The 26,612-nt window shown below is 39.0% G+C and overlaps 3 protein-coding genes across 7 annotated transcripts in view; 1 reads left to right on the forward strand and 2 right to left on the reverse strand.

Annotated features, from left to right (window-relative positions):
• The window catches only part of LOC5575936 (lethal(3)malignant brain tumor-like protein 3), a 55,756-nt gene extending 49,643 nt beyond the window's left edge, over positions 1-6,113 (forward strand). For all 4 annotated transcript variants that reach the window (XM_021843465.1, XM_001662246.2, XM_021843468.1 and 1 more), the window contains 4 exons: positions 3,446-3,671; positions 3,741-4,067; positions 4,140-4,305; positions 5,244-6,113. In XM_021843465.1, coding sequence (XP_021699157.1) covers positions 3,446-3,671; positions 3,741-4,067; positions 4,140-4,305; positions 5,244-5,802 — 1,278 coding nt within the window. In that variant the 3' untranslated portion in view covers positions 5,803-6,113. The remainder of the gene's footprint in view (positions 1-3,445; positions 3,672-3,740; positions 4,068-4,139; positions 4,306-5,243) is intronic.
• A 7,312-nt stretch (positions 6,114-13,425) lies between these two features.
• Positions 13,426-15,181, reverse strand: LOC5575943 (chromatin modification-related protein MEAF6). The gene is made up of 3 exons (XM_001662245.2): positions 14,976-15,181; positions 14,690-14,893; positions 13,426-14,116 (listed from the first exon to the last, which is right to left on the reverse strand). The coding sequence occupies exons 1-3, from the start codon at positions 15,051-15,053 to the stop codon at positions 13,751-13,753; spliced, it is 648 nt and encodes a 215-aa protein (XP_001662295.2). The 5' UTR covers positions 15,054-15,181; the 3' UTR covers positions 13,426-13,750.
• Positions 15,182-16,484: 1,303 nt separating this feature from the next.
• LOC5563628 lies at positions 16,485-24,620 on the reverse strand. Of its 2 annotated transcripts, XR_002500220.1 has the most exons (4): positions 24,270-24,620; positions 24,176-24,212; positions 23,484-24,059; positions 16,485-16,690 (listed from the first exon to the last, which is right to left on the reverse strand). XR_002500220.1 is itself a non-coding variant. In XM_021843469.1 (2 exons), exons 1-2 carry the CDS (start codon positions 23,848-23,850, stop codon positions 16,629-16,631), a joined length of 429 nt encoding a protein of 142 aa, XP_021699161.1. In that variant the 5' UTR covers positions 23,851-24,120; the 3' UTR covers positions 16,485-16,628. The 2 variants fall into 2 exon arrangements, 1 of the variants encoding a protein (XP_021699161.1); XM_021843469.1 differs by lacking the exons at positions 24,176-24,212; positions 24,270-24,620 and having other exon boundaries at positions 23,484-24,120.
• Positions 24,621-26,612: the final 1,992 nt, after the last annotated feature.

The raw sequence follows: 26,612 nt of genomic DNA on the forward strand, positions 1-26,612 counted from the left end.
AGTTAATTTCATTAGATTTTATTATGTTTATTGAAACAAACTTAGGTCGAAGTAATTACACTTTAGGAATTTAATTACACTTTAGGGATTTACTTACGTTTGATATTAGGCAAGAGACAATCTTGGTCCATCACAAGCATGGTTATTATCTTTTAAAACACCAATTATCACATACCGATTTCACACTTTTACAGCAATCTAATCTAATTTCAATTATTTTACTTCAAAACAGCACCAACTAATGTGTTGCAATATTAAAAATGACTAGCGTGTTTTTTTTTTATGAACACCATCTTTACACACATCTACCTGAGCTACAAAATGAATACAAACAACTGGAGCTGTCAAAATGAACATGGCTAGGTACGTGAATTTCACGTAAGGGTGATAGAGCACCACAGTAAATACGATCGACATTTCATTCAATTTTGATCCATGTAACGGTGATAGTTACAGTTGTCAGGTAAATCCTTGCAAAATTCATTTTCTAAGGGTCTACGTGATTTTTCACATAGCCTTGACGTTTGGATTTTTTTGAGTGTGCCCTCATCGCCGGCCCCCGCAGGAGCAAGCGCCAAGGTCGAAAGATCAAACACAACTCTGAAGACGGCCTTACAGTTGAGGTCGAAATACGCGTATCTGGTAAAGGATACAAACTCTAGTGGAATTAAATGCCATAGTACTAAATTCGTTTTTTCATCTACTTATAGGTATTCTACTAAGCAGCTCGAAGATTTATTATCAGCTAAAAAATAATATTTGATCGATAATACAGTGAAGGTGTATAAAAATTATTCAACAGTTGCGGTACAGACAAACAGACGTCACACTCTCATCGATGTCCATCGACCAACTTTTTAACGATCGATTCGAACATATGGTAGCTGGTCAATCGACCACCCGCAGCGCTCGCGTCGCTTTTATTCGTGTTTGACGTTTACACACTACCGCCATCTGTTGGTCCATCGGCCAACTACAGTGTTTTTAGTATTGGGCGTACATGTTTTCGCGACTATGATTTTGATCGCGATTTGTTCGAAGTGTTACGTCTGTTTCTCTGTGGTTGCGGAATAGTTGAAAAAGCTCCTTCCGAAGATTTTATACAGCTACTTGTCCTATAACAGTCGAGGAAAAGCAATGATCGGTATGCATAAGAGCTGTCCCAAGTAACCAGTAAGCACGATAATGCGGCACGGTAACAGCATTATATGCGCATATAAGGTAATCATTTGATGCTTGTCAGTTTTATATACGCATATAATGCTATTATAATGCCAGAAAAGGCGAAATAGCGTGCCATTATAATGCGAAGATATAACCGTGCTTCTCGGCATCACTAGTGCTGATATAAGACCACGTGAGAAACGTCAGTTGTTTTCCCAGGTTTTTCGGGCGAATATTTTGTGCTTTCACGTACGCAGCCAGAGAGCTTTCGCGTATGCGGCCAAGCAGCTGGTACACGAGGTAAATAAATAAATGAATGAAAATGGAAACCTCGAATAGTATGCAAAATGTAATAAAATGATTGAGATAGTACTTCTCCGTATCAGACTTATTCATTTTGGTGGTTTTAATCCTTTTGAGGACTTGAAATAGCCACATATTGATCCTTGTTTTATGATGATGAAATTCCTCATTTTGCGTCTCGAACCTGCGACACCTGTATTGTTGAGTTGTTGAAGTTCTGCTCCTTTGCTCCTTCGCCCACATAAGATGAATAGTATTGGAAAGAAAAGTGACCAATTTAAACCATCACTTTTCCCCGTCATAAAAGCTGCAATTGTAGTAGTGAGAAGACTTATGTTTGACTCCCTCTCACCACTATATGTAAACACAAAGCACGTGGTATATCTGTCAAAACACTGGATGGCATTTAAACAGGCCCTGTATGCGAATATAGAGCCAATATAGTGCTTATTTAATGCCCGTATGTATCAGGCTTAGAAGCATTAATGATGCTGTAATAGGGTTTCTATGCAGCGGAAGTGCTGTTATAGGGTGTGTAAGCATTTGTGGTGCTATTATAATGCATGTACGCATTTATGATTCTGATTAAGGGCTTATTATTAGTGCTTATGGTTACTTGGGATCGCTTGAGCCACTATTGGTACACGTGTCCCAGTAGTTGCGCTAGTGCTCCAGTAGTAGAATATCTTTTGAATAAAGCATAAAGATCATCTCTGGGGCTTTTCTTCATTTTTATACATCCATTTTAAAAACTGCTTCCAACTGTTGATCCACTACTGGAACACGACAGCAACTATTGGTGCAAGGAAGCAAATTTTTTGCGTAAACTTAATTATTTATATGACTTTTTGATAAATTAAAAAGCTGTAATTTGGCGAATCAACTAAACTAGAGGCGATCTATACACCAAAAATAACACATGTCGTTTTTATCGAAAAATGTACGTTTTATTCCATAGTCCAATCTACTGGTACATTATAACCATTGGTACCGGCACCCTATAGTGATAGTAAAATGAAGGTTCACAAGTCATTTCAGGGTGATACAAAATTGAATTTTTGAAGACTATGCAAAAAGTGTCACGTTGCCAAATGTACTAAAAATTTACTATTTTTCGCATTTAATTTACTATTTTGAATGAAAAATTTTTGTTCTGTATCTCGATAGTCCCTTCAATATCGAGTTAGGGAGAGATGACTAGTTAGCTTATTTAGCGAGTTACAAGGATCATTTTCTTAGTGACCCATTATGGCCCGTCCCACCTTTATGAAACTGGATATACACTGGAAATGAAAATTCATGCAATATATCTTTTTTTTTTTTTTTTTTTCTATCTTTATTAACGAGATTTTTAGCCCTGGGCTAGTTCATCTCGGGACCAACGGCTTTACTTCCCTTCCGAAGGAAGACGTCACTGAAATTTTTAGTGACTATCTCGGGGATGGGATTCGATCCCAGGTCCTCGGCGTGAGAGGCGTGTGTTCTAACCACTACACCAGGTCCGTCCCCTGCAATATATCTTTTCTGCATGATATTTACAGGAAATGATTACAGTGCTTAAACTAAGAAGTTGGTTCACTATAGATTTTATATGATAAGTGTTGAATCATGTTCTAGAAACTATTGCATAGTATTCATCTGTATCGAATTGTCTCATGTTCGTAGAAAATTAATGGAGCTCTGGAGCTACCATGAGATAAGGGGTCCGAAAACTACGATCAAAAAATTGTAATATAGCTTTCTTATAAATAGTGCATTCTTGAGAACGGTTTTCGGGGGAATAATCTTCTGTAGAATCAAAGAAGATACTGTATGGCTTGGGAAGCCGAGAAAATATCGATTACGGAGGATCTTACCTCGACCGAAGGGTTTAAACCCATAACCCTTAGCAAGGTCTTGCTGTTGCTATTTTGCCCTGAGTTCAAGGACATACCATTACATGAAAATTCTAATCTTTTATTCATTATTTTCTCCACAGTCGAATGAGAACAAGTTTGAAATCGGCATGAGCCTGGAAGCAGACGATCTGAAGAAATCGGGCAAAGTTTGCGTCGCTTCTGTGACGGATAAAATCGACAATCGTATACTGGTCCATTTCGACGGTTGGGACGAACGATACGACTACTGGGTGGATATTCACTCACCGTACATCCATCACATTGATTGGCACCACGAGAATGGCTACAATATTACTCCGCCACCAGGTAAGTGAATCATTAGCGGACAATAAAAACCTAATCATACTAATACTAATTATCATTACTTTTCAACAGATTGGAGCAAAGGTGACTTCGAGTGGGCCAAATACATTCGGCTGAAGTCACGGCGGATAGGCAAGGCCATAATCCCGGCGGACCAGTCGCTTTTTGCCACGCGACAACCGATGGATTTCAAACCGGGCATGAAGTTGGAGGTGGTGGACCGCAAGAACCAGATGCTCCTGCGACCGGCAACGGTTGTGGCCACGGATGGGTACGAAATCAAGGTGTGCTTCGACGGGTGGCCGAACTTTTACTCGTTCTGGATCGAGGACGACAGCTCGGACATCCATCCGATGAACTGGTGCAAGAGGACATATCACCCTATTGAATTTCCTCCAGGTGAAATTGAAAACTGACTACTTTTGAAAATAAAGGAGATCTACAATTCTAACAATTCACTCTCTACTATAGATCATCGACCTGCATCCATCAAAAGTACCTGCGAAGTTTCCTACTGCTTGGGGCAAGGCAATGCCAAAATTCTGAGCAAATCGTTCCACACGCGAGAAGTGGAATGTCCTTACAAGGCCAACAACTGGTTGCTGGAAGATAGGAAAAAGATGCGACTAACGCATGAGTAAGTATTACTATTGATTATTTTACATGATGTCTAATGACAAATAATGATTAAAACTCGAAGTCTGTGATCTGGTTTAATGAATACTTTGTTTTCGAAATCAACTGCTTTGATACGAAAATTAATCCCATGTTCAAATTATTATTGATAAAAAATATTAACCAGGCATCTTTTGATTATTTTTCTAAGGATTTTACCATCCGGACTACTGGATATTTGAAAATAAATTCACCCAGAAATTTATCGAATAAATTTTTCTAAGATTTCCTCTAAGTTTTTCCTGAGATTTGTCTAGTAAATTCTCCAAGAATTACTTTAGAAATTGTTTCTGGAATTATTATCTGGTTGTGATGTGGAAAATCGTTTGAAATGAATAATTTATGGATTATTTCCATGCTTTCAAATTAATTTTCATTTATTTGGCAGGATTTTCAAATTTTAATGTTTAAATGTCATACGTGTACGTATTCTTGTAACAAAACTTTCAGAGGTGGAGAAAGCTCTTTCTCGAGCTTTCCAAACAATGTCTAGCAATTTTAAGCCATTTTTATTGAAACACCTTTAAATGCTTCAATATCATTTGCAAACCTTGGGCCATCCTTAGCCGAGTGGTCAGAGTTCGCAGCTACAAAACAGAAAAGCAAAGCCATGCTGAGGGTGTCTGGGTTCGATTCCCGGTCGGTCCAGGATCTATTCATAATGGAAATTTCCTTGACTTCTCTGGACATAGAGTACCATCGTACCTGCCACACGATACGTATGCGAAAATGGCAACCTTGGCAAAGAAAGCTCTCAGTTAATAACTGTGGAAGTGCTCATAAGCTGACACTAAGCTGAAAAACAGGCTCTGTTTCAGTGAGGACGTTTTGCCAAAAATAAGTAGAAGAAGATGCAAAAAGCAACTCAAAGAATCTAAAACTCATTTCAATTTTCCACAGACAAATCATCACCCTGAAGAGCAGCAGTGCTCCACATGAACCACTGCCCCCGGAGGCGCCCCCAGCGAAGAAAATTAAAAAGGAACCCGAAGAACCTCTCCCAATGCAACCGGAGCAACTCCCGGCGTCGATACCGCCCCTTAGAAACGTCCAACAGACGTCAACCCCCTCGAATGGCAGCACAGTCCCGCTGGATCCACTGATAAAGACGGCCCTTCCGGTGATAGCCGACTTCGGTCCTCGGTTGAAGCAGTCCTACAAACTGTGGAGGTCCACCAGCCGGATACTGGACCGCTGCACGGACGGCATGGCAGATTACGACCGTAATCCCCTGTGTTGGTCCGTGGAGGACGTCGCATCTTACGTGGAACGGTTTCCGGGATGCTCCATGGTAGGCAATCAAATTCGCGAGGAGCAGGTCAATGGAATGGCGTTCCTGAGTATGACTCAGGAAGATCTGATCAAATACCTTGACGTTAAGCTAGGTCCGGCAATCAAGCTGTACAACCGGATAATACATCTCAGGTTGCAAGTGGAAAAGCATTTCATAAAGTTTTAAGCTATATATAATAAAAATTAGTCATAAACTCTAACACATGTTCCGTTGGGCATATATAGTTTGTATGTTTAGCAATTGCCACCCGTCATTAAGTATGGTGGACAAGCTTATTACAAAACGTATCCAAATTTCCATGTGAAAGTTGGAGATGTCTCTTGCGAACCAAAATAAGGCTCAATTTGGTTTTCGCAAAATGTAAATAGTCAGTTTAAATATATTCTTCCTTTTCCCCTGAATAAAGGATTAGCAGTATCTATAACGAAATCAAATTTAAATAAATAATTATTCCTACAGTTTTTGAATACAGCAAATCCGCGTTATAATTTATCCGAAACAATTCATTGATAAATCTACACTTTTAATAAGTATTGATTAATGAGCATTGTCTACGTTCCGCGCCCGTTAAGGACTTCCGCTCTTCGTTCACGGAGCCACAAATCAATCCAAATTTGGGTTAACTAACATATAGACTAGAGAGGTTCAAAAAATCGTTTTTGCTCCACACCGCTCATTCAGTTCTAGATCAAATTCTGAGTGTCCTCCCAAAATTTAAGCATAGTCGGAGGAAAACTGAGACTGCACAAGCCTTTTAAAGTTTATATGGGAATTACTATGGGAAAAGCAAGCAATTCATTCAATTGGTCATTTTGTCTGTCCATGTGTTCTTGGGGATTAGAACTACTTTGATACTATGAGATACAATAATCACCTACAACTTTGCCAAAGACCGTTTTTAAATCGGACGCCCCAGTAATTAATTATTGATTTTTGAATGAGTTGTAAAACTTTGGCTATAATTATTGGACTGTTCTGCAGGCATCACTGGATATATGCAGTAAAACATAGTAGCCATGATTTGTACATGCTATCTTTCGCGCCAGGTGCAGCAATGTTGCCTGTTTAGAAGTTAAATGAGCACTGCTGAAGAATTTGTGACTGTTCTTCTTCTTCTTTCTGGCGTTACGTCCCAACTGGGACAAAGCCTGCTTCTCAGATTAGTGTTCTTATGAGCACTTCAACAGTTATTAACTGAGAGCTTTCTTTGCCGATTGACCATTTTTGCATGTGTATATCGTGTGGCAGGTACGAAGATACTCTTATGCCCTGGGAATCGAGAAAATTTCCTTTACGAAAAGATCCTCGACCAGTGGGATTCGAACCCACGACCCTCAGCATGGTCATGCTGAATAGCTGCGCGTTTACCGCTACGGCCATCTGGGCCCCATAAAATATAAAATTTGTGACTGTATATAAATCAATAACTAATTACTGAGGCGTCCGATTTGAAAACGGTCTTCGGCAAAGTTGTAGCAGATGAATGTATCTCACAGTATCAACGTAGCTCTAATCCCCAAGAGCACATGGGCAAATATTATGACCGATTGAATGATTTGCTTGCTTTTCCCATAGTAATTCCCATATGAACTTTGAAGGGCTTGTGCAATCTCAGTTTTCATCCGAATGAGCTCAAATTTCACAAATAATTATTTTATTACAGATTACGAATCGTAGCAACCGTTGAACTATATTGAATGTAACGATTATTTGTATAAATTAGTCTTTAGTCAACCGTCAATCCGTTCAGTCGAACTTCTCTTGCCCTCCGAATACCCAATAGGTTGTGGGCCCCAGTCAAAGAAATCGCTTGAGCGAATTTTAATTTTTTCACTTTTCGCTGCCGAAGTAGAAGTTTCTGGAAGTAGGAGTACCATGGAGGGAAGCAAGATTTCGATTGTGAAGCTGAACAATTCCAACTAGGGAGTCGATGCCGGTTATGGACCCTTTGCCTATTATGGACCCCCTACAGAAAAACATAAAATTAACACTCAAAGCAACCTTATTCGTATGAAAATCCACCGGAGGAACTTCGAATACATTGTTATTCAGCAGTTTCAGGCAAAATATTTGGTTTGAGACGCATAAATACAGACATTTGAACAGTTTTGTAGATGAAACCACACAAGAGGGTCCATAATACGCATTTCTAGGTGGGTCCATAATAGGCTCGTCGTCAGCGAGCCGGATTACATGGGAATCAAATAGAGGGTCCATAATAGGAAACGTCAAATCTGTAAACATTCCTATTATGGACCCGGGAGGGCCCATAATAGGCATTCGGACAACAGTTTTTCAAACGCCTATTTCGCTGGAAAAATCGAATGATTTTGTATGTTTCATAGGCGTACTATGAAGTAAAGACATTGAATTTGTTGTTAGACTCCACAAAACGTATATGCGTCTGAGGTATCATTGCGGAAAAGCGTCGAGAATGAATTTCAGCTACTAAGGGGTCCATTACTAGCATTGAAACCCTATGCTGTGTGGAAGTTCAAGGCTGAAATGCTGTTGACTCGAGAGGACACGTGGAAGTACATCGAAGATCAAGCCTCGGAGCCTATGACGGACGAATGGAAGGGTGGTGACCGCAAAGCGAGAGCGACCGAGTGACGATTGCGCTGCTCGTGGAAAATCAGCAACACGCCCTGATTCGCGATACGAAGATGGCCAATGAAGCTTGGCAAAATCTCCAGAAACACCACCAGAAGACGTCCCTCTGCTCGAAGGTTGCCGTTTTGAAGCGAATTTGCAACAAAACGTATATGGACGGGGACGACATGCAGAACCATCTATTCGAGCTGGATGAACTGTTTGGTAATCTTCGTGTGCTGGACTGGACCTAGCTGAGCCACTGATGGTTGCATTGGTGCATAGGAGCCTCCCCGATTCTTTCGACACGCTGGTGATGGCCCTAGAAAGCCGTTCCGACGATAACTTGAAGCTGGAGCTGGTCAAAAGCAAGCTGCTGGATGAAGTGGCCAAACGGGACCATGGATCGGCGGATTCAGCGATGAAGGCAAGTTTCCTAAAGAAAAAGAAGCCGCTGGTGTGCCATTTTTGCAAGATAACTGGCCACAAGCAAAAGGAGTGTAAATTGTACGCCAAGGAGACGGAATCGGAAAAAGGTCGTTCACAAAAAGCAAGAACTGCACGCAGTGAAGACGCGGTGACATTTGCCCTGATGGCCGGTGTCCAAGCGAATTTTGGTGAGTGGATTGTGGACTAGGGAGCATCCCGGCACATGTGAGGCGAACAAGGTTTTTCGAAGATATCGAAGACAGCGCTGTGAAATCTGTCAGCCTGGCGGATGAAAAAAATGCGAAAGTCGAAGGTGTCGGTTACGGTCGGTTGTTATGTTACCATGACAACGGTAAAACAACTACGGTTACCCTTGGCAATGTACTGTTCGTACCAAGCTTGGAAATCAACTTGCTCTCTGTACCGAAGTTCGTAGAGAAAGGCGCCGCAGTGACGTTCGACGAAGTAGGGTGCCGGATTCTCGTCTTTTTTTTTGTATGGTATTCAGTTGGAGCTGCCTGACAGCTTAACTTGTCAAGGCTGAACCCTCGGTCTGGCTTTTGCCAAGTTTCCCCTCTACCAGGACCAATACTCAGACGGACTAGGCAATGGCGCCCACATGAACACTGTTTTTTATTAGTATTGTGACGTGGTAGTTTTTGAAAAGTACCCATATTCCCTTGCTTCTGAGAAAAGGAAGCATTATGAAAATCAGCAGCTCCATTAGAATTTGTTTGAAATATTAGTGCATTACTAATACTGTCTAGTCGAAATGGTTTTGAATAATTTGTCATTCAAGTGCTATTCTGATTACTCCTGTCTTTTACGTAAGATTAGAGTCTTAAATGTCAATTGTCGTCAAGTCTTAGCAAAATTAGGCTGTTTAGTAGTAGTTCTAGTTTATTTCATTTTTTGTGGTTAAAAGTATTTATTGGTCATTACGTTCATATATCCTTAAAGAAAAAAATCGCTTTCCTTGTCTGTTCAACAATTTATCGAAACTAGCAAGTGTACCCTAATGATCGATCTCAGCGTCTTACTTTCCATAGTCATTTTTATAGTGAATATTGAAGAGTAAAGTTACCTTAGGCTTCTATTACAGTCTCCTACAAGATTCACTTTTCGGTGGCAAATGCAATGCTTCACAACGCCTACTTTCTACTTGTAAATTTTGCAAAAATGAAGCTGGAATTAGATTTATACCGCTGTAACAAAAGAGGTATTCCTTATTATGGCCATGTAAAAACCATATTAAAATAAGATTGTCGCCACTTATTTCTACTCAGTGAATCTACTAGTCATTTTCCTAAGAGTTCCTAAGTATTCCCTACGTCGTATATGATAACGATGTATCTAGCTAGCTAATTGTAAGAGTGGCTACGGATCATTCTGGTTAGCAAAAGGCAAACTGAACGTCACCAATAGTATTAATGTCCACTTCAAATAGATTAATTATTTGAAATGGGCATCAATTCTATCAATGACGCAGAATGTCCGTTGGATCACATCCGAGATATTATTGCGTCTATGCCATATTATTATGACGCGGCTTTAAACAAAAAAATGCCAAAATGTGATACCACTACTACAGGTTACGCCTTTGGTTTCCATCATATGGGCTAATGGATTATGCCCTCCCATCGCGGCAAGGTCGCATAACCAAGGGGAGGGAAGTAGGGTGCCGGATTCTCGTCGGAGGCAAATTGGCAACAGTCGCGATCAAGACTAGTGGACTCCACAAGGTTAGAACCTCGAAAGAAGTTTTGATGGCTGCGAAAGATCACCACAACGTGAACTGCCAACACGTGTGGCATCGGCGCTTTGGGCATCGTGACCCCAACGCTCTCGGAGAAATGGTACAGAAGGACCTGGTGAATGGACTGAAGGTGTATGATTGCGGTGTGCGAAAAGGATGCGACTGCTGCCAGAAGGCCAAAATGAGTCGGAAACCATTTCCGAAATCGGTGGAGAGCAAATCCACTGCCGTGCTCGACCTCGTGCACACCGACGTTTGCGGCCCTGTTGAGAACGTGTTGGTGTGTGGATGCCGTTATTTTATGACCATCATCGACGACTACAGCAGATTTTGTGTCCTGTACCTGCTAAGAAAGAAAGAAGATGTACCAGAGAAGATAATGGAGTACGTGGCCATGATGAAGACCCAGTTCGGCCGACCGCCGAAAATAGTCAGAAGCGACCAATGAGGCGAATACACAGGAAGTGCGCTGAGGGCTTTCTACAAACGTGAAGGTATTCGAGCGCAGTTCACCGCAAGCTATTCCCCCAACAAAATGGTGTTGCCGAGAGGAAGAATCGGTACCTGGTCGAGATGAGCCAGTACACGTTGTTTGATGCCAATCCTCCAGAGTGCTACTGGGCTGAGGCGTTAAATACTGACGTTTATATACACTGCCATCGAAATCGGTTCAACCAACCCCGTTTGAGTTCTGATATGGAAGGAAGCCGGATGTGACGCACCTGAAAATTTTCGGCAGTGCGGCGCACGTTCACGTCCCCAAGCAGAAGAGGAAGAATTTAAGCCCTACATAGACGAAACTAATGTTTGTAAGGTACTCACCGGACCACAAAGCATATCGCTTCCTGGACCGAACGACTCGACGAGTGATTATCAGCCGTGATGCGAGAATGTCATTCGGCATCATGAAGCGAAGAACGTCGTCGATTTCGAGTTAGGGATCAAGCCAACCGCTGTTGAAGTAACGCCGACGGTCAATTCAGAACCGTTGGATGAGTAGGACAGGGATGACGATCACCTGGAGGATGAAAATTGCGATTATGACACTGCTGATGAATCAACGTGAATGATGCCGGGTTGGATGAAGCCGCTGCGACCCCTCGTAGATCGAATCGTCAAACCAAGGGTATACCACCAGTACGTTATCGCGAAACTATTGGCATGGTGTTAGATTCGGTTGCTGAGTCACGCAGTTATGAAGAAGCTTTAGCAAGTCCTGAGGGCGAGTGACCAAACATCAAAATGGGTACCTCATCAATCAGGAAGGCTATATCACCAAGCTTGCTGCACGGTTCGGCCAGACGGATGCGAAAGGGTCGAAAATCCCAATGGACCCTGGTTACCAGCAAAAGGAGGAGGATTCAGCTGTTATTTCGAATAGCGACCAGTACCGTACAGCCCCGTTAATTTGAACGGTACCTTATGCAAACCATCGGGGTTCATTTTTAATTTGAACATCTAGTCACCCTAGAAACGTATTTCTGGTTACCTCTTTGACTGTTTTGCTTTGATTCTGCGTTCCGTTCCACAGCGTTCCATTCCACTTTACTCTGTTCCATGAGCTAAATGACGTTTGAACCATTTTTAATCTGAACGATGTGCAAATTAGCGGGGTACAAATTAAAAAGTGTTCAAATTAAATGTGGTCAAACCAACGGGGGTACCCGGTACCAAAGTCTGGTGGATGGTTTGCTGTACATTGCAGTAAATTCACGGCCGGATATTTCGATGACCGCATCGATTCTCGGACGATCCGTCAGCCAGCCACGAGTTAGGGACTGGACAAAAGCGAAGAGTGTAGAGTATGAGAGATATCTCTACAGCACTCGAAATCACCAGTTACAGCTAGCAGCGAATGGTAAAGGAAGTTTACTGCGACGGTGACACCAAGGACCGAAAATCCACTTCTGGTTTTCTCATTTTTTTTGGTAGCGGAGTCGTGAGTTGGGCTTCCAGGAAGCAATCGTGCGTGGCTCTGTCATCCACTCCCAGCTCGTGACTATGATTCGGATCGAGATTTACTCTAAGTGTTACGTCTGTTTGTCAGTGCTAAGACTATTGACGACACGAATTTACGCAATCAGCACACCGAGACTGTTAACCTGTGCATGAATTGATTCTAACTCGATTTTTTGCTACTTTTGATGAAATGCAAAAATATGCTTTGGCTAATTACGCACTTTTATCATGTTTGTCCATTGTTTAAGAACCGTGCTCACAGTGACAGTTCGTAACAGCAAAATCTCGGCTCACTGTGACGTAGACAAATTTTGTATTGGTTTCTCCCTCCCAGGTCACGAGGACATGTACGCCCAATGCTAAAATCGGTGTGTTTGGCCGACGGACCAACAGATGGCAGTAGTGTGTAAACGTCAAACACGAACAAAAACGATGCGAGCGCTGTGGGTAGCGGATTGGCCACCTACCATATTTTTGAATCAACCGTTGAAAAGGTGGTCGATGGACAATGGTGAGAGTGTGACGTCTGTTTGTCTGTGGTCTTAGTCTAAATAGCATTAATTGATCAACAGTTTGTATGAGTTCATAATTTATAGGATTACCTTTCAATTTCATATAGTTCACTAAGATTTATAATAGATTTTAGCTAGTAAACTTTCAATAAACGTGGAAATTCACCTCTTTCGTGTTTTGTTTTAATTATAACTGACGCTTGTGATAGGCGGCAGCTCTGTCACTCCAATCCAGTGTCGCCAGAATAGCAACGGTATAGCTGTTCTGTTACTGAGGCAGAAACACAATGGGCGCGCACTGTTCAATAGGACAGTTCACATGGTTTGAATCCTACCGAAACTGAAGATTTCTATGTAAACTTTTTTTTTTCGATCGCAAACTGTGCTTGTGAAGTTAAGACTAATCAGCTTTGCTAAGCTAACCCGTAACCCATAGTGTGATCTTGCTGAATAGCTGCACGTTTACCACTATTTGGTTACCGTCGTTTTGATATAACTAAGGATGTGATATTCACAACGTAGCTGACCATCGCTATCAGATTTCGTCTCTAATTAACCATAAGTTAGTTCTATTGAAACATACAATTACAAGCATTTAAGATCCATAGTGTTGTGTTCTTGACAATTAAAATCCGTTCTAAAAGTGCAATATTTGGGTAGGTAGGGTGCAGAACCACTTGGGCACCTCCAAGATTCACTTTGGCATGGGGGGTTTTTCTCGGCCGAATGGTCTGAAACTTTGCAGTACGAAGCGCTCCAGTACGACGCATATTGTGGCCAAATTTGAGCTTTCAAAAAACCCCACTGCCCAAGTGAGTCAAAAGTGCCAAGAATAGGATTCGGCTCCCTACCTGTTCGGGAAAGCTTAACGATGACGAACCTTCTTGTTGGAGCTGTTTTTCTTCACCGAGCTAACGTTTGCTGCCTTGTGCTTGGCGGTGCTGCTCGGTGTGCTCGATTCCTTCGCCGAACCTGTATTCGCGGCTTCTTTGGTTGGAGTTACAGGGCGGTTCAAGAAGGACGAAGATTTCTCGATGGTGCTGCTCTTGGATGAATTCAAGCTCTTGCTCACGGGCGTTTTGACTGCCGCCGGATCGTGGGTTGCAGAGAGCGATGAACTGGAATTGATGGCACCGATTTGGTTGTCGCTCGAATCGTCGTTGGTCATCGAATCCGATTCGCTGTTACGGTCATGCTTAGCGTCGTTCGGGTCTACCAAACCACTCACGGCCTGCAATTAAAGACGTATTTAACTTTAAAGTGATTCTTTGTGGATTTGCTTGGAAGAACTCCTATACTAACAACTGAGGAAATCAGTGAAAGAGTTAGTAAAAATATCTAGAGTAAACCCTGGTAGTCTCTGATAAAATCCTTATTTATTTGAAATACATCAACAGGAAAAGACCTTATGGTACTTAAAGGAGAGAGAAACGTTGGATTGCTCAAGGACATCCTGTAAACAAAGCTCTAGAAATTCTTCTGGAGGAATCCCTGAAAGTATGCCAGAAGGAATCTGGATAAATCAATAGAAGAATACCTGAAGCATTGCTTCAAGGATTCTGAAAAAAAATCCTGAAGAACTAGTGGAAAAGTCGTGTACTAGCCTCTGAAGGTATGTCAGGGTGCTCCAGGATTTGTTAGCAGGATTCACTATAGGCAGAAAAATGGGAAAAAATACTTAATTCGGAACAAAGAGACTTTGGAGACCTTTCATTTAAAAAGGAAACTTTAAAATATAGACCAAAACTTTAAAAAGAATCCTGCCACCAGCTCTGGACTAAATCTGTAGCTTTACACAACTTACGGCCATCGAAGTGATGGATGACTTGGAGAACAATCGTTCCGCTTCCTTGAACTTCCGGTTCCGTTTGTCCGCCTTGGAGTTGGTCGTTTTGTTTGTGGTCAGGTAACGGTCCCATCCCCGAATGATGTTTCCGTAAAGCTGCGTATCCTCCAAATAGGAACCTTCGAAAGCATAGATTTGCCGCTCAAGATTTGCGAGGGTTTCCTAAAAAAAAAATCAATGAGAAGGTGAACAACATTCAGGCTTCATTAGAAAACAAGCGCCATCGCTCTGCTTTAAAGCTTACCGATATTTCTGCCTTTCTTTTCACCAATTCAGCAAGCTCTGCCCTGGTATCTAAACTACTGGACGATTTGGCTGTCATTTTGAGTTGATGAAAAGTTAAAAGAGTGCAAAGTATTGTATAAAATTTTGTTATTCGTTTTGTTGATTGCAGGTTTGTTTTGATCTGAGAGTTTTGATGAACGAAAAGCGAAAAGTGGGCGGTGACAGACTGACAGATCTTCCGTTGCATCGGGCGAAATTTTATTTGGTAGCACAATGCCAAGGTATCCACATGCGGGTGGGAATACGATATTAGCAACAACGTTTCAAAAGGGCGAATTCGAAACGGAAGAGATCGTGCGGAGAAGGGCGCACCAGGGTGCACGCAGAAATAAAAGCATTCTAAATAGCTTAATTATCATACTAAAATCCTATTCGATCTATTCACCCCTGGTAAGGCATATTATGGCAATATGCATTGCTTGTATAAACGACATTAATTCAAACTAATGCATATTGGGCAATTATCCGCTTGATGCTTAAAAGCCTTATAAATCCAATTAAGCATAAAGAACATATTTCAATACACAAACATAAAACAATGAAATCAAAATGAGAGCAAAATAATTAATAGCAAAAGAACAAGTTTATTTATTTCACTCATTAATTATCTCATATGTAATCATGTATAAGTGCTGTTTTCCAGGCATCGTTTCGTTTCCGTCGCACTTTTGGGTTCTACCATGTAGCCGGTGCAAGTAAGAACTAATGCAGCTACTCCTCTTGCTGTTGGCACTGGATAATTTTATAACTGGATAATCCTGATTTGGCTGCGAACGCCTTGTTTTGGGATGACTAGGAACAACGTTCTGGACCTTAATGAGAAAGATCCATTACTCCACACAGTTATCACAATAGTCTGCTCAATAGATCGATGAAATTCATTCCTTCTCTGGAATCTTCCGGCCAGCTCCTTTTCCTGCTTCTGTAGAACTGTTGGTAGACGGAACAGTTCGATAAATGGGATTTTCTTTAAAGTAACATAATGAATCAGATTAACTTACCTTGTAGATCTCAATTTACTATCTGCCACAGCAAAAAAAGTTGTTGAATATTACATCGAAACTGCTGCAACCAAGTCATTCCCTCGGTTGTGTAATATTACACAGCCCGACGTACTCGCGGGCTATTGGTGTAATGAAAGCGACCGATGTAATTTTTCCGATGTAATATATTCGACGTACAAAATACGATGTAATCGATGCGGTGTAATATAAAAACTATGTAATCATAGCGATCGCAAATCCCCCGTGCGAAAAAAAAGCGATCCCAAATTCTACTCAATGGTTGATTAAATTGCTTTTTAATATTTTTTCGCTTTTAAATAATAGTTATGATGTTAAATTGGGTTTTACCCACAGACTAAGTTATTGAGTCTCATATGTTTTGGGATCGATTTAAACAATTTAATCAACCATTGAAGGGAATTTGATTTGATAGTAAAATAAGATATGTTTCAAACAAAAAAAAATAAATTTACATTATTTATTTCATTTTTATTGCTTCAAAAACTTTAAAATGATGCAGCATAACGACTGGAGCGCTTCAGGTGATAGTCCGAGAACCCGCAGTGGACAGAGATTAAATTCAAGCCTGCAGGCACTTCAGGTAGTGATTAGTTTCTTTCAGCCAACAGTGAAATGAATCGTAGAGCTCGTTCATGTTTTTCGTGCCGTTCTAAAAAAAATAACAAAAGAATATATTATTGAATTATACATAAATATATATAATTTAAGTATACTACAACGGATCGATATTTTAAACGGAAGTTCTATTCAAATGTTTAACGGAAATATGAGTTTTCATTTTTTTTCTGCTTTGGGGAAATCTTAGATGCAAAGATTCAACAAACCCGCTTCAGAAAACCCTCTGGTACTCTGGATCGCCCATTGTCCTCTATAAAAATTCTGAACTCAGATCTCAATAGGTATTTCTACGATGAACAACATTGCCGAAGAACGCAAAGCAATCCGATGCTTGTGAAAAAAGTTATTGGACATAGACTATTCGGAGATTTTGCCCGATTTTGTTATCATTGTTATTCCTTTACGTGTTAATCAACGTCGCCTTGCCAATAGGTTTTCATTGAATAACTTTTTTCACATGTGTCGGATTGTTTCGCGGATTGTTTCGTGTCTTCGGCAATATTCTTCATCGTAAAAATACCTATCTAAGTCTGTGTTCAGAATTTTTATAGAGGACAATGGGCGACCTCTGGCGATTTTTCTTTGTAAAAGTAACTTTTCCCATAGTAAATCCCATGCAAACTTTGAACGGCTGGCGCTAAAATATAGTTTCTCCGATCGAGCTGAACTTTTGTACAGTTGTTATGGGACCTAAATGCAATCCAAAAAGTAGACTGGAGCGAGAATTTAAATTTTGTCCCACATTAATAGGGTAGATGTACCAATAGTGGAGGTACTAAGCGCGATTGAACTTCATTTAACCGCCTTAATTCAAGAAGCGTAATTAATGAACATGTTAATGTTGTAACGAGAAGTAACGACCATTGACTTAATGAGAAAAATGATTTCATCGTAGTAATCCACGGCATGTCAGTGAAAAATAATACCTCCACTATTAGTACACTGTTCCTTTAGTTGCGGTATATTTTTAATTTGTGTTCCTATAGTTGCGGTATCCGTTGTTTTCTTATGGGATCCTCCACTATAGGAACACTTTACCGCAACTATTGGTACAAGCAAGAACAGTTTTAGAAAATATAGTGATTTTTCATCAGTTTTCAAGCAATTTGGACGTGTATCAACAAGCCAATACGTTGATTGACAGTGTCGTTTCTGTGGCTAATGCAATAAAATCAGTGAAAACGCAGCGAAACGCAACTACCGCAACTATAGGAACACCCACAACTAAGGGAACACTTACCCTACTTAGTCTTCTCGCATGGATCATAAAAGCTTTGAAATTCATTTATGGTTTTCTACGAGTTTTGTAAATCTTCAGTCTTCACTAACTATTTTAAATGTTCTAAAATCATTTGAAAGTTTGAAGATAATGGTGTTATTGCTGTTTGCGTTTGACGTGCAAAACTTGGCTAACTGGGCTTCAAATGCGGTAACACAAAGCAACCAAAGGATACTTAACAACCATGATCCAAATCACCGCCACCCTAGCAAAGAAAATAAAATTTTGACTTCGCCTTCCTTGAGAAAAATCATACCGCGTTTGTTGTTCCCGCATTTGATATTTGCATTTCAAACGTGCACAGCAATATTATGGCCCATAAACATATGCCCCGATGAATAAACGAAATATAATAACCCACCTCAGTTTTTTTTTATTGTAATAGGGCGATATTCAAAACTGAAAAGGCAATAGATGGCTCTTTTTCAGTGGTAGTAAAAACGAAATCCTGAAGCAAAGAAAGCTCTATGGAAGATGAACTAAACACAAAAAGTTATGTATTCACTTCACACTTGATTTCTAATCACTACTTTTTTGATCCAGTTTCCAAATTGCAAGTAATTTACGTTTTTCATTATTTTCCATACGTTTTGACAGTTCTCCGACTACCATTCTTCCATGCGCTTGTGTTGAAAGTTTGAGAAATTTGAGAATCCAGCGTAGCGTGATCAGTAGGAGGAATACAAACAACAGTGTCGTCGCTCGGCGGCCGGTGAAAGAAACTGAATGTTCGAAAGGTTGTTGCCTGTACTTTTTGCCGCTGGCGCCAACTGTAAGCGATTAAGAACGAAATAAACAGTCGTTACCCTATTACTTGAAGAGTTGCTTTTAAAATTTATCATAAAGATCATCATGAATTTCATAAAGGAATACCTTATAGCTTTTTTCGGGAGATTATTGTGTTTTTTACATGAGCTTCTTATAAAACTACATGAGGATATTGTCCTGACATTATAGCATTCCTTCAATATTTTCCACAAGACTTGCTTTTGACTTTTTCCCGCAATTCCTTTAGAAACGTTTCTACACTCAAGATAAACTTCCCATTTGATTCATGTGCCAACCCATATGGATTTTTGCAATGGAGGTACCCGGATAAAAAATACAATACAAAAACAATATAACGTATTGAAACAGTACCATTCAATATATTGGAAATACAATACAGTATATTGTAAAATGACAATACAATTACAGTACAATATATTGTTTTGAACAGTTCACTGTATGGTATATAAGATTTTTGCAATATAATGTATGGGTGGTTAAGTATCGTAACAACACAAATATAGATATTTTCTCATACAAACATATTGAAAATACAATACGATATATTGTTCATGTATTGTCTTGATAAGCAATTCGTGTATTGTTGTACAATACAAAAACAATTCAACAAACTGTATCATGGTTGCATTCGTCGTTACAGCTAATGTCAAGTGACTTCTAAAAAACTACTTATTTTTACTTTTTGAATATTTTCCACCCAACATTTCTTGCTTTTTGAACTTGTTTTGTTTATTTCTTTCAGCAAAGCTACATAGAAAAAAGCAACAGTTGTTTTACGCGAAAATAGGAATTTGACCAAAATTGTAAGGTATAAAACCAATTAAAAACAATACAATGTTCTGTTACAATACATTATATTGTTTTTGAATTGTATATCCAAACATGAATAATATTGCTTCGACATTCAATTACAATACGCTGTATTGTATCCAATACGTTATATTGTACATTAATGGTTTATTCCATTCACTGAATGATACGTTTTTATCCGGGTATGCCCATACATAGTATGTGCGAAACCAATAAATCATCACCAATCTCTATCTTCATTGAAATCATGATCGAAACACATATTTTTCATAGCTGGCTTGAATGGAATATATGGAATATATTAAATATATTGTAGCGACCTTTTTCTTAACATTAAAAGGAATAATTTCCATTTTTCGTTTCTTGGATCAGAAATGTTTTATCGGAATCACACACACACACACACATGATTCCAATGAAATAAGATCCAAGAAACAATCAACAATGGACAGTTATAATGAGCAAACTTCATAAAAGTTTATTGAAACAAACTTATTATTAAAAGACATGTTATCACACGGAAGTTACATCTGCATATTATCATTCTTAGTGGAACTTATCCTCGATTTCGTTTATGGCTTGTAACATTTGGTCCCGCTGCTGTTCAGGAACTCTTTGTTTCAAGACTCTCGCATCTGCACAAAAGTAAATAAATGTTAAAAAACCACTGAGATAGTTTTTTTTTCTTTTCTAAATACCTGTATATTCAATCAAGATATCGTTGAAATACTGTTATTTGAGTACACCGAGGAGATCACAATCGCGGAAACATTTTTCGGAGACCATGTTTATTTACACAATGTTTTCCAGAAGGGTATGAACTTTGCACATACTTTGAATGTTCTTCAAATGATATAGGTATGTTACTCAAATACATAATATTGATTACGAGCTTATTTGATATGAGGTACACATACAATTAATGAGAATGAAAATTCGACCAATGTATGCACAAATGCACCTTTATTTAAGGGGGTTGTTTTCTTGAGTGTAGATGTTCCATGAGTTTCTCATATAGTTTTAGTGTACTTTTATCAAATTGAATTTATATGAATATGAATTTATGAAACATTTATGTTATTCATCCAGTGTTTTTTTCTGGATTTAATAATGTAATTCGAACCTATAGTTACTTTTAGAATTGTTCCATTATATTACCAGTTTTTGGTAAATCCAGCAATAGTTTCTTGTACAATTTATCTAAAAGTTCTTCGTGGAATTGTGCCACATAGAATAAATTGAGCATTTAGAATTTCTTTATTAATTGCTTTTGAGTTTTCTCCATAATAGAATAGAGAAGTTTTTTTTTAATCCTGTCAGGCTTTCTTTTTGGAATCCATCCATACGTTTTTTTCCTTTCCAGGTTGTTTAGCGATTAATTTATGAATTTCCTCCAATATTTCTTTCTGATTATTGTAATATGTACTTTATAAAATCGCCTTTGAATAAAATCATAAGAAGATCTGGATATCCTGCAAATTTTTTTTTATAGAAAAAAAATCATAAAATTTCTTGTAAAACTTATTCATGAAATTCCTCTAAGATTTCCTTCTGGTTGTAAAATATTATGAAATTGCTTAACCTCTAGACCTTTAGAATTCTTAAGAAGTACTTGTACAATGTTCGTTCTCATGCAAATGTTTTTTTTTCTTTTTTTTTCATAATATTTCTTTGAAACCAATTTAGGAATTTCATTTTGAGGATTTTTTGTAATACGAATACTGCCGTGAATCGCAAGTCAGTCCCATCTGCATTTTCGTCAAAATTGAGTTGAGTTCAGTTTTCAACATATCTTCCAATGCTTTTTCAGCTGCATTAATAGAATAATATGATTTGTTCGAAAAAATTAGGAAACAACAGCAAGTCAAATTGTTCCATGATGAAAAGTAATCGCATAAAAATCCCACTACAGATTTTCGCACCGTTGAACATAAAAATGTAATTTGTTTTGATCATATTTATATTTTTCTCGGAAAGATATTACATTGTGCATATTTTGATTATGATCATGTCCCTGTTACATTTCAAATATCCCATGAAGCGATTCTTAATCCTATCAGCTTCTTCAGCTGATTCAGCTATTCAGCTTAACATTTCTTTACAAACAAAACTTGATATAGCAAACTGATTGGACGATAGCTAGAAGCATCTGTAGGATTTTGATATTGACAATGCTCTTGAAACTTCAACAAATTCCATTGTTGAAGCCAGGAGCATTGCAATTCCAAAATGTGAAGTAAATTCGAATCCGTGATTATAGACGATGATCTTAAACTCGACGGGCTGTTATGTCGTTTTGTGGAAAATGCCCGAACTGTCCCGTATTTTAGGAAATGGAGAATTGGCACATAATTTACAACACCAGTAAAACAATAAAAATAACAACATAACAAACAGTTTTTAGAAATATTTCAGAGTTTATTGTCTTACTCATCTATTTTCCAAGCAATTATTAGTTTCTCATACAGAGTTAAATGTAGGGAATTAAACATTTAACTTGATCCGTACACGCTTCTGCTTAACTTTTTGCGTTTCTTTACTAATATTTATGAAAAATTTTGGTGGATTTCCAAAATACGGATCTTCATAAGATAATTATTCTATAATACCTTATATGAAAAAGAACAAATATGTGTTTACTTCTGATACGTTATTGATTGGATTACCTGTTTAAAAATTGGATATTTCAATAAAGTAATGAAATATTAGAAAAATTTAAGCTTGAATTGGAAAATTGAAAAGTGTAACGATTTTTTTTGGGAAATTCTTAAAAAACGCTGCTTTTTGGAAATCAAAGAATGCGCTTCAAGGTTCTTAAGTGACTTTTATAGAATCATATAGACATGTAGCTTGGGATTGCATAATCTGGTTCTGCTACTTTCCCTCGAATGGCGGTTTCCCGAATGTCGTTCTCCCAACGCCAGTTCTCAGAATGCAAGTTCCCCAAAAAAAAAAACCGTTTCCCCGAAGAGCTCAGTTATCCGAAAAGTTCTAACACTCATAATTGTCATAACCTTTCGCATTTCAAGGTGGTGAACATTATGTATTTTTGGCAATATGTATTTAGTCGAGAATGATCAAATATCTCCTTCTTTGGTAGCTCATTGATCTTTCTAACTCAACACTATCTCACTACCCGAGCAGAAGCAAAGTTCTGACCATTAAATCGAGATATTGATTTGATTGGCATAAGAGATAAAAGATCTGAAGATAATATCAAAATTTTATTCCTGGAACTTCTGAGCCATAGCTGAATTTGATGTTGGAAGATCTAAGGAATAGCTCGCTGATATTGGTGAGACCTTATAAAAGCTAAATATGATATGCTATAGTATTCCAGGAGTAAATTTTAGATATTATTTTCGGATCTTTTAACTCTTATATCTTTCAAGTTAATATCTTTTTTGTATGTCCATATCAAAATTTGGTATTGCTTAGCATTTTTCGCCTGCTCGGGTAAAGACTATTATTGCACTTTTTTGAGCTGCATTGCTTTACAAGGGAACGGGTCAAAAAAAGTAGCACAATCGCATAATCTATGTCTTTTAAAATTGTTTTGTTTTTGGTTTTTATTTGTCCCGTTTTTATCTGGTTGGCTTATGGTCAGCCTAATTGTGAAGAACTATAAACGCGTTGAATTCCCGAAAAATGCCTTGAGTAACATCTGGCGTAATGTCACGAAGCCCTAAAGAAAATCATAGAAATGCTCTCAGAGAAGTGTCTGGTTGGATTCTTCAGTAATCTTTAATAAAATACTTAATATATAAAATTACTCTTGAAGTTCTCCTGGTTCCTGATTGGACTATTTATTTTGTTCCTGATTAATCTCTTTTTAAGCATGTGATCTCTAATATTCCCAATTGTGAAATACTCAGGCGCTATCAGCCCTGATAGTGTTCTGAGAAATGGTGCTTTCAGGGGAGAATGTTATAGAATCGTTACTTACCCAAAACAGCGGAGCAGCTGGTGTCTCCGCTACATCCCATGTAGAGCGAAATCATGGTCACCCGTGTGCCTTCGGTGGACCAGCCAGGAATGGTTCGTTTTTTGCCATGTGCGATGGAATCGTAGCCTTCATCCAATGGTTTATATTTACCAGGTTGAGGTCCACGCTGTCTGTTGACGAAACGTTGCTGTGGCGGAAGTTTTGTAGATGAGGATGATGTAGCTTCCAGCGCAACATCCCCTTTTATTGTTGATTCTTCCGGTTGGAAATTTGTTACAGCTTGAGGAAACAGGTACACCGAACTGCTACCGGAATACGTTCTTTGATCCATCGCTGAGCAAGCAAGACGTAGATGCTGCCAACGCATTGGGTTGACTTGTAGTTTGGAGGAATCGATAACGATTCTTTAGCGTGGAGCGCTGGGTGGTCGCTTTTTTTCGCACTCGATTCCTTTTGGTTTCACTAGATCCGACGAGCTTTCTCCATATTTTCAAGGATTCACTCTTGACGGCGTTCTTTAGGCCGCTGATAGGCTGATTTCGGACAGCAACAGTTGTGTTCCGTCATTTAAGAATGCTGGAATTGAAGATTTTCAGAAAAAATATTCCCAATGAAGTTCCTTGGCATCGGAACATCACTACGGAAATCATATTCAACATTACATACAACGAGTTTACATACTACTTACTTACCTCATTGCAATATGTATCAACACCGTCAATGATTTTCCTGCAAAGAAAGAACGAATTAATTCAAATAACATCTTAAAATGCAAAAAATACTTACCAAAACACAACATCCATCGGTTGCGGTAAACTGAAAATGGCGGCTTGAGGCCGAGCACGCGTGCGCAACAAAATCAGAACAGTGTTGCTAGATTTAATATCGCATTTCAAAAGAATGCGATCTTAAATTGATGTTGTGTGATTTTACCCAACTTAGTCGCAACGAGTTGGTTGCAGCTGTTTGCGTGTAATATTCACATTCCGTTCATGTAAATATTACATATATCCAACATAATGAAAAAAATAAATTCCACTTCTGTGTAATTTCAAATGGACGTAATTTAACATCGAACCGGTGTGATTATGTATCTGGAAAACACGATTACATCGGAATTTTTTTACATCAACGGTATTACGTCGAGCCATATTAAATAATTGTTTGCTGTGTGGAAATCAAGCCTTAACTTGTTCGACTTTCTAGAAGCAGCCGTTGAACTTGGCGATGAAAGGAAAGTAAAATCATTAAGTCCCAAGAGTAACAATGGTATCACAAAATTCAATCAAGAATATATTTTTTGGATATGCAATGTAAAGTATAAACTAAAAGACGGCGATGCATATTGTATATGACGAGCAATGATTATAAATATATAATATCATGAATGGAATAAAAAACACTCTAATTAGTATTTTCATTTTTATCCGTGTGGGTGTACGGCTGTCAACTACAAACAAAGCTCGCCTAACAATCATCTCTCGGGCGGGCCGTCCCAAACAGCATCATCTCTCACGCGGGCTGAACCAAACAGTCGAACACGGGCCATGCCAGGCAGCAAATGCTGATGCATTTCAACACTCAAACAGCGGGTTGCCTAGCAGCGTTGTGAGCCAAACGAATACACCCACAAAACATGAACGGTAGGCGCATCTCGTTGCGTATACCCCCCCTGGGGCGCACAGCAATGAGAATATATACTAAGGTGTGGAAGAAGAAGCAATGGCTATGTATTAGCACAGACAAACAGACGTCACACTCTCATTGTTGTCCATCGACCACCTTTTAAACGGTCGATTCAAATATATTGTAGGTGGCCAATCCACCACTCGCAGCGCTCGCATCGTTTTTGTTCGTGTTTGACGTTCACACACTACCGCCATCTGTTGGCCCATCGGCCAAACACACAGATTTTAGCATTGGGCGTATATGTCCTCGTGACTATGATTTTGATCAAGCTTCGTTCTAAGTGTTACGTCTGTTTGTCTGTGGTATTAGTAAAGAGAAAAAACGTAAACAAAAATAACTACGTCACTAATTTCCACGGCTTCTTATGGGAGCTTGCTTGTTTGTAGTTGTGAAACATTTTGCACCGTACACGGATGTCACGCACACTAAATGTCTTCTTCCTCACCTCGGTATATGGACCGGTGCACGACTTCACTATCTGACTTTTGAGCGGTGCCGTGTTATTTACGTGACCATGGCAACGAGTGAATTCGGCACCGCTCAAACGTCAAATTAGTGAACTCGTGCATTAATCCATATTCTCATTGGGCGCACAGGCTACACTGATATAAATCTGAGACAATATTTTATCAGAAATTTCATATAAGGGTTTATTCATATATTTCATAACGCCAAAAATGCTCATTTTTGATACCCACCCACCCCCTCGTAACGCATTTTGTATGAATTTTTTTTTTCAAATTTTGTATGAGCTGTAACACACATTAATTGATTTGAATACTAAGAAACAGGAATTGAAAATGTGGTGAACAATATTTCTCGCATAACCTGTGATCTCGCCCTAAAAGCCATTGGTAATCGAGTGTGTAGCTTGCTGTTACCGATGAAACGAATGGATTTACACGTTCACTCAGAAATAAAAATAGTCACAGAGTTACTAAAGTTTATGCAATAATGACTATTTTCTATCTGCCTCTCTTTCGTTCTGCTGTGAATTTCTACACTAAGTCAAGCTTAGCGATGCTTCAACCCAGGTGAATTGACAAATAGGAATAAAATTCCCTGCAGAATGAAAGAGAGGCAGATAGAAAATAGTCATAAATTACTAAAATTTAGTCATTCTGTGACTACCCGTGTTTTTGAGTGTTATTCAACAATGCTACGATTAAGAGAAGATCCTGCTCTATCTCCCAATAGTAATAGCTTCCTTCCTGAGCCATTCATTTGCGTAGAAACAAGGAGATACACACTCGATTACCAATGGCTTTTAGGGCGAGATCTCAAGTTATGCGAGATTCTCGCATACTCTGAGATAACGCCCTAAAAGCCATTGGTAACCATGTGTGTAGATCATTGTTTCTGAGCAAGTGAAGGAATAAACATCCAAACCAACATCACTTGTAGGTAGATAATGATCCTTTCTTCACCATAGAGTTGTTA

The sequence above is a fragment of the Aedes aegypti genome, chromosome 2 (assembly GCF_002204515.2).
Source record: "Aedes aegypti strain LVP_AGWG chromosome 2, AaegL5.0 Primary Assembly, whole genome shotgun sequence".
Taxonomy (NCBI): domain Eukaryota; kingdom Metazoa; phylum Arthropoda; class Insecta; order Diptera; family Culicidae; genus Aedes; species Aedes aegypti.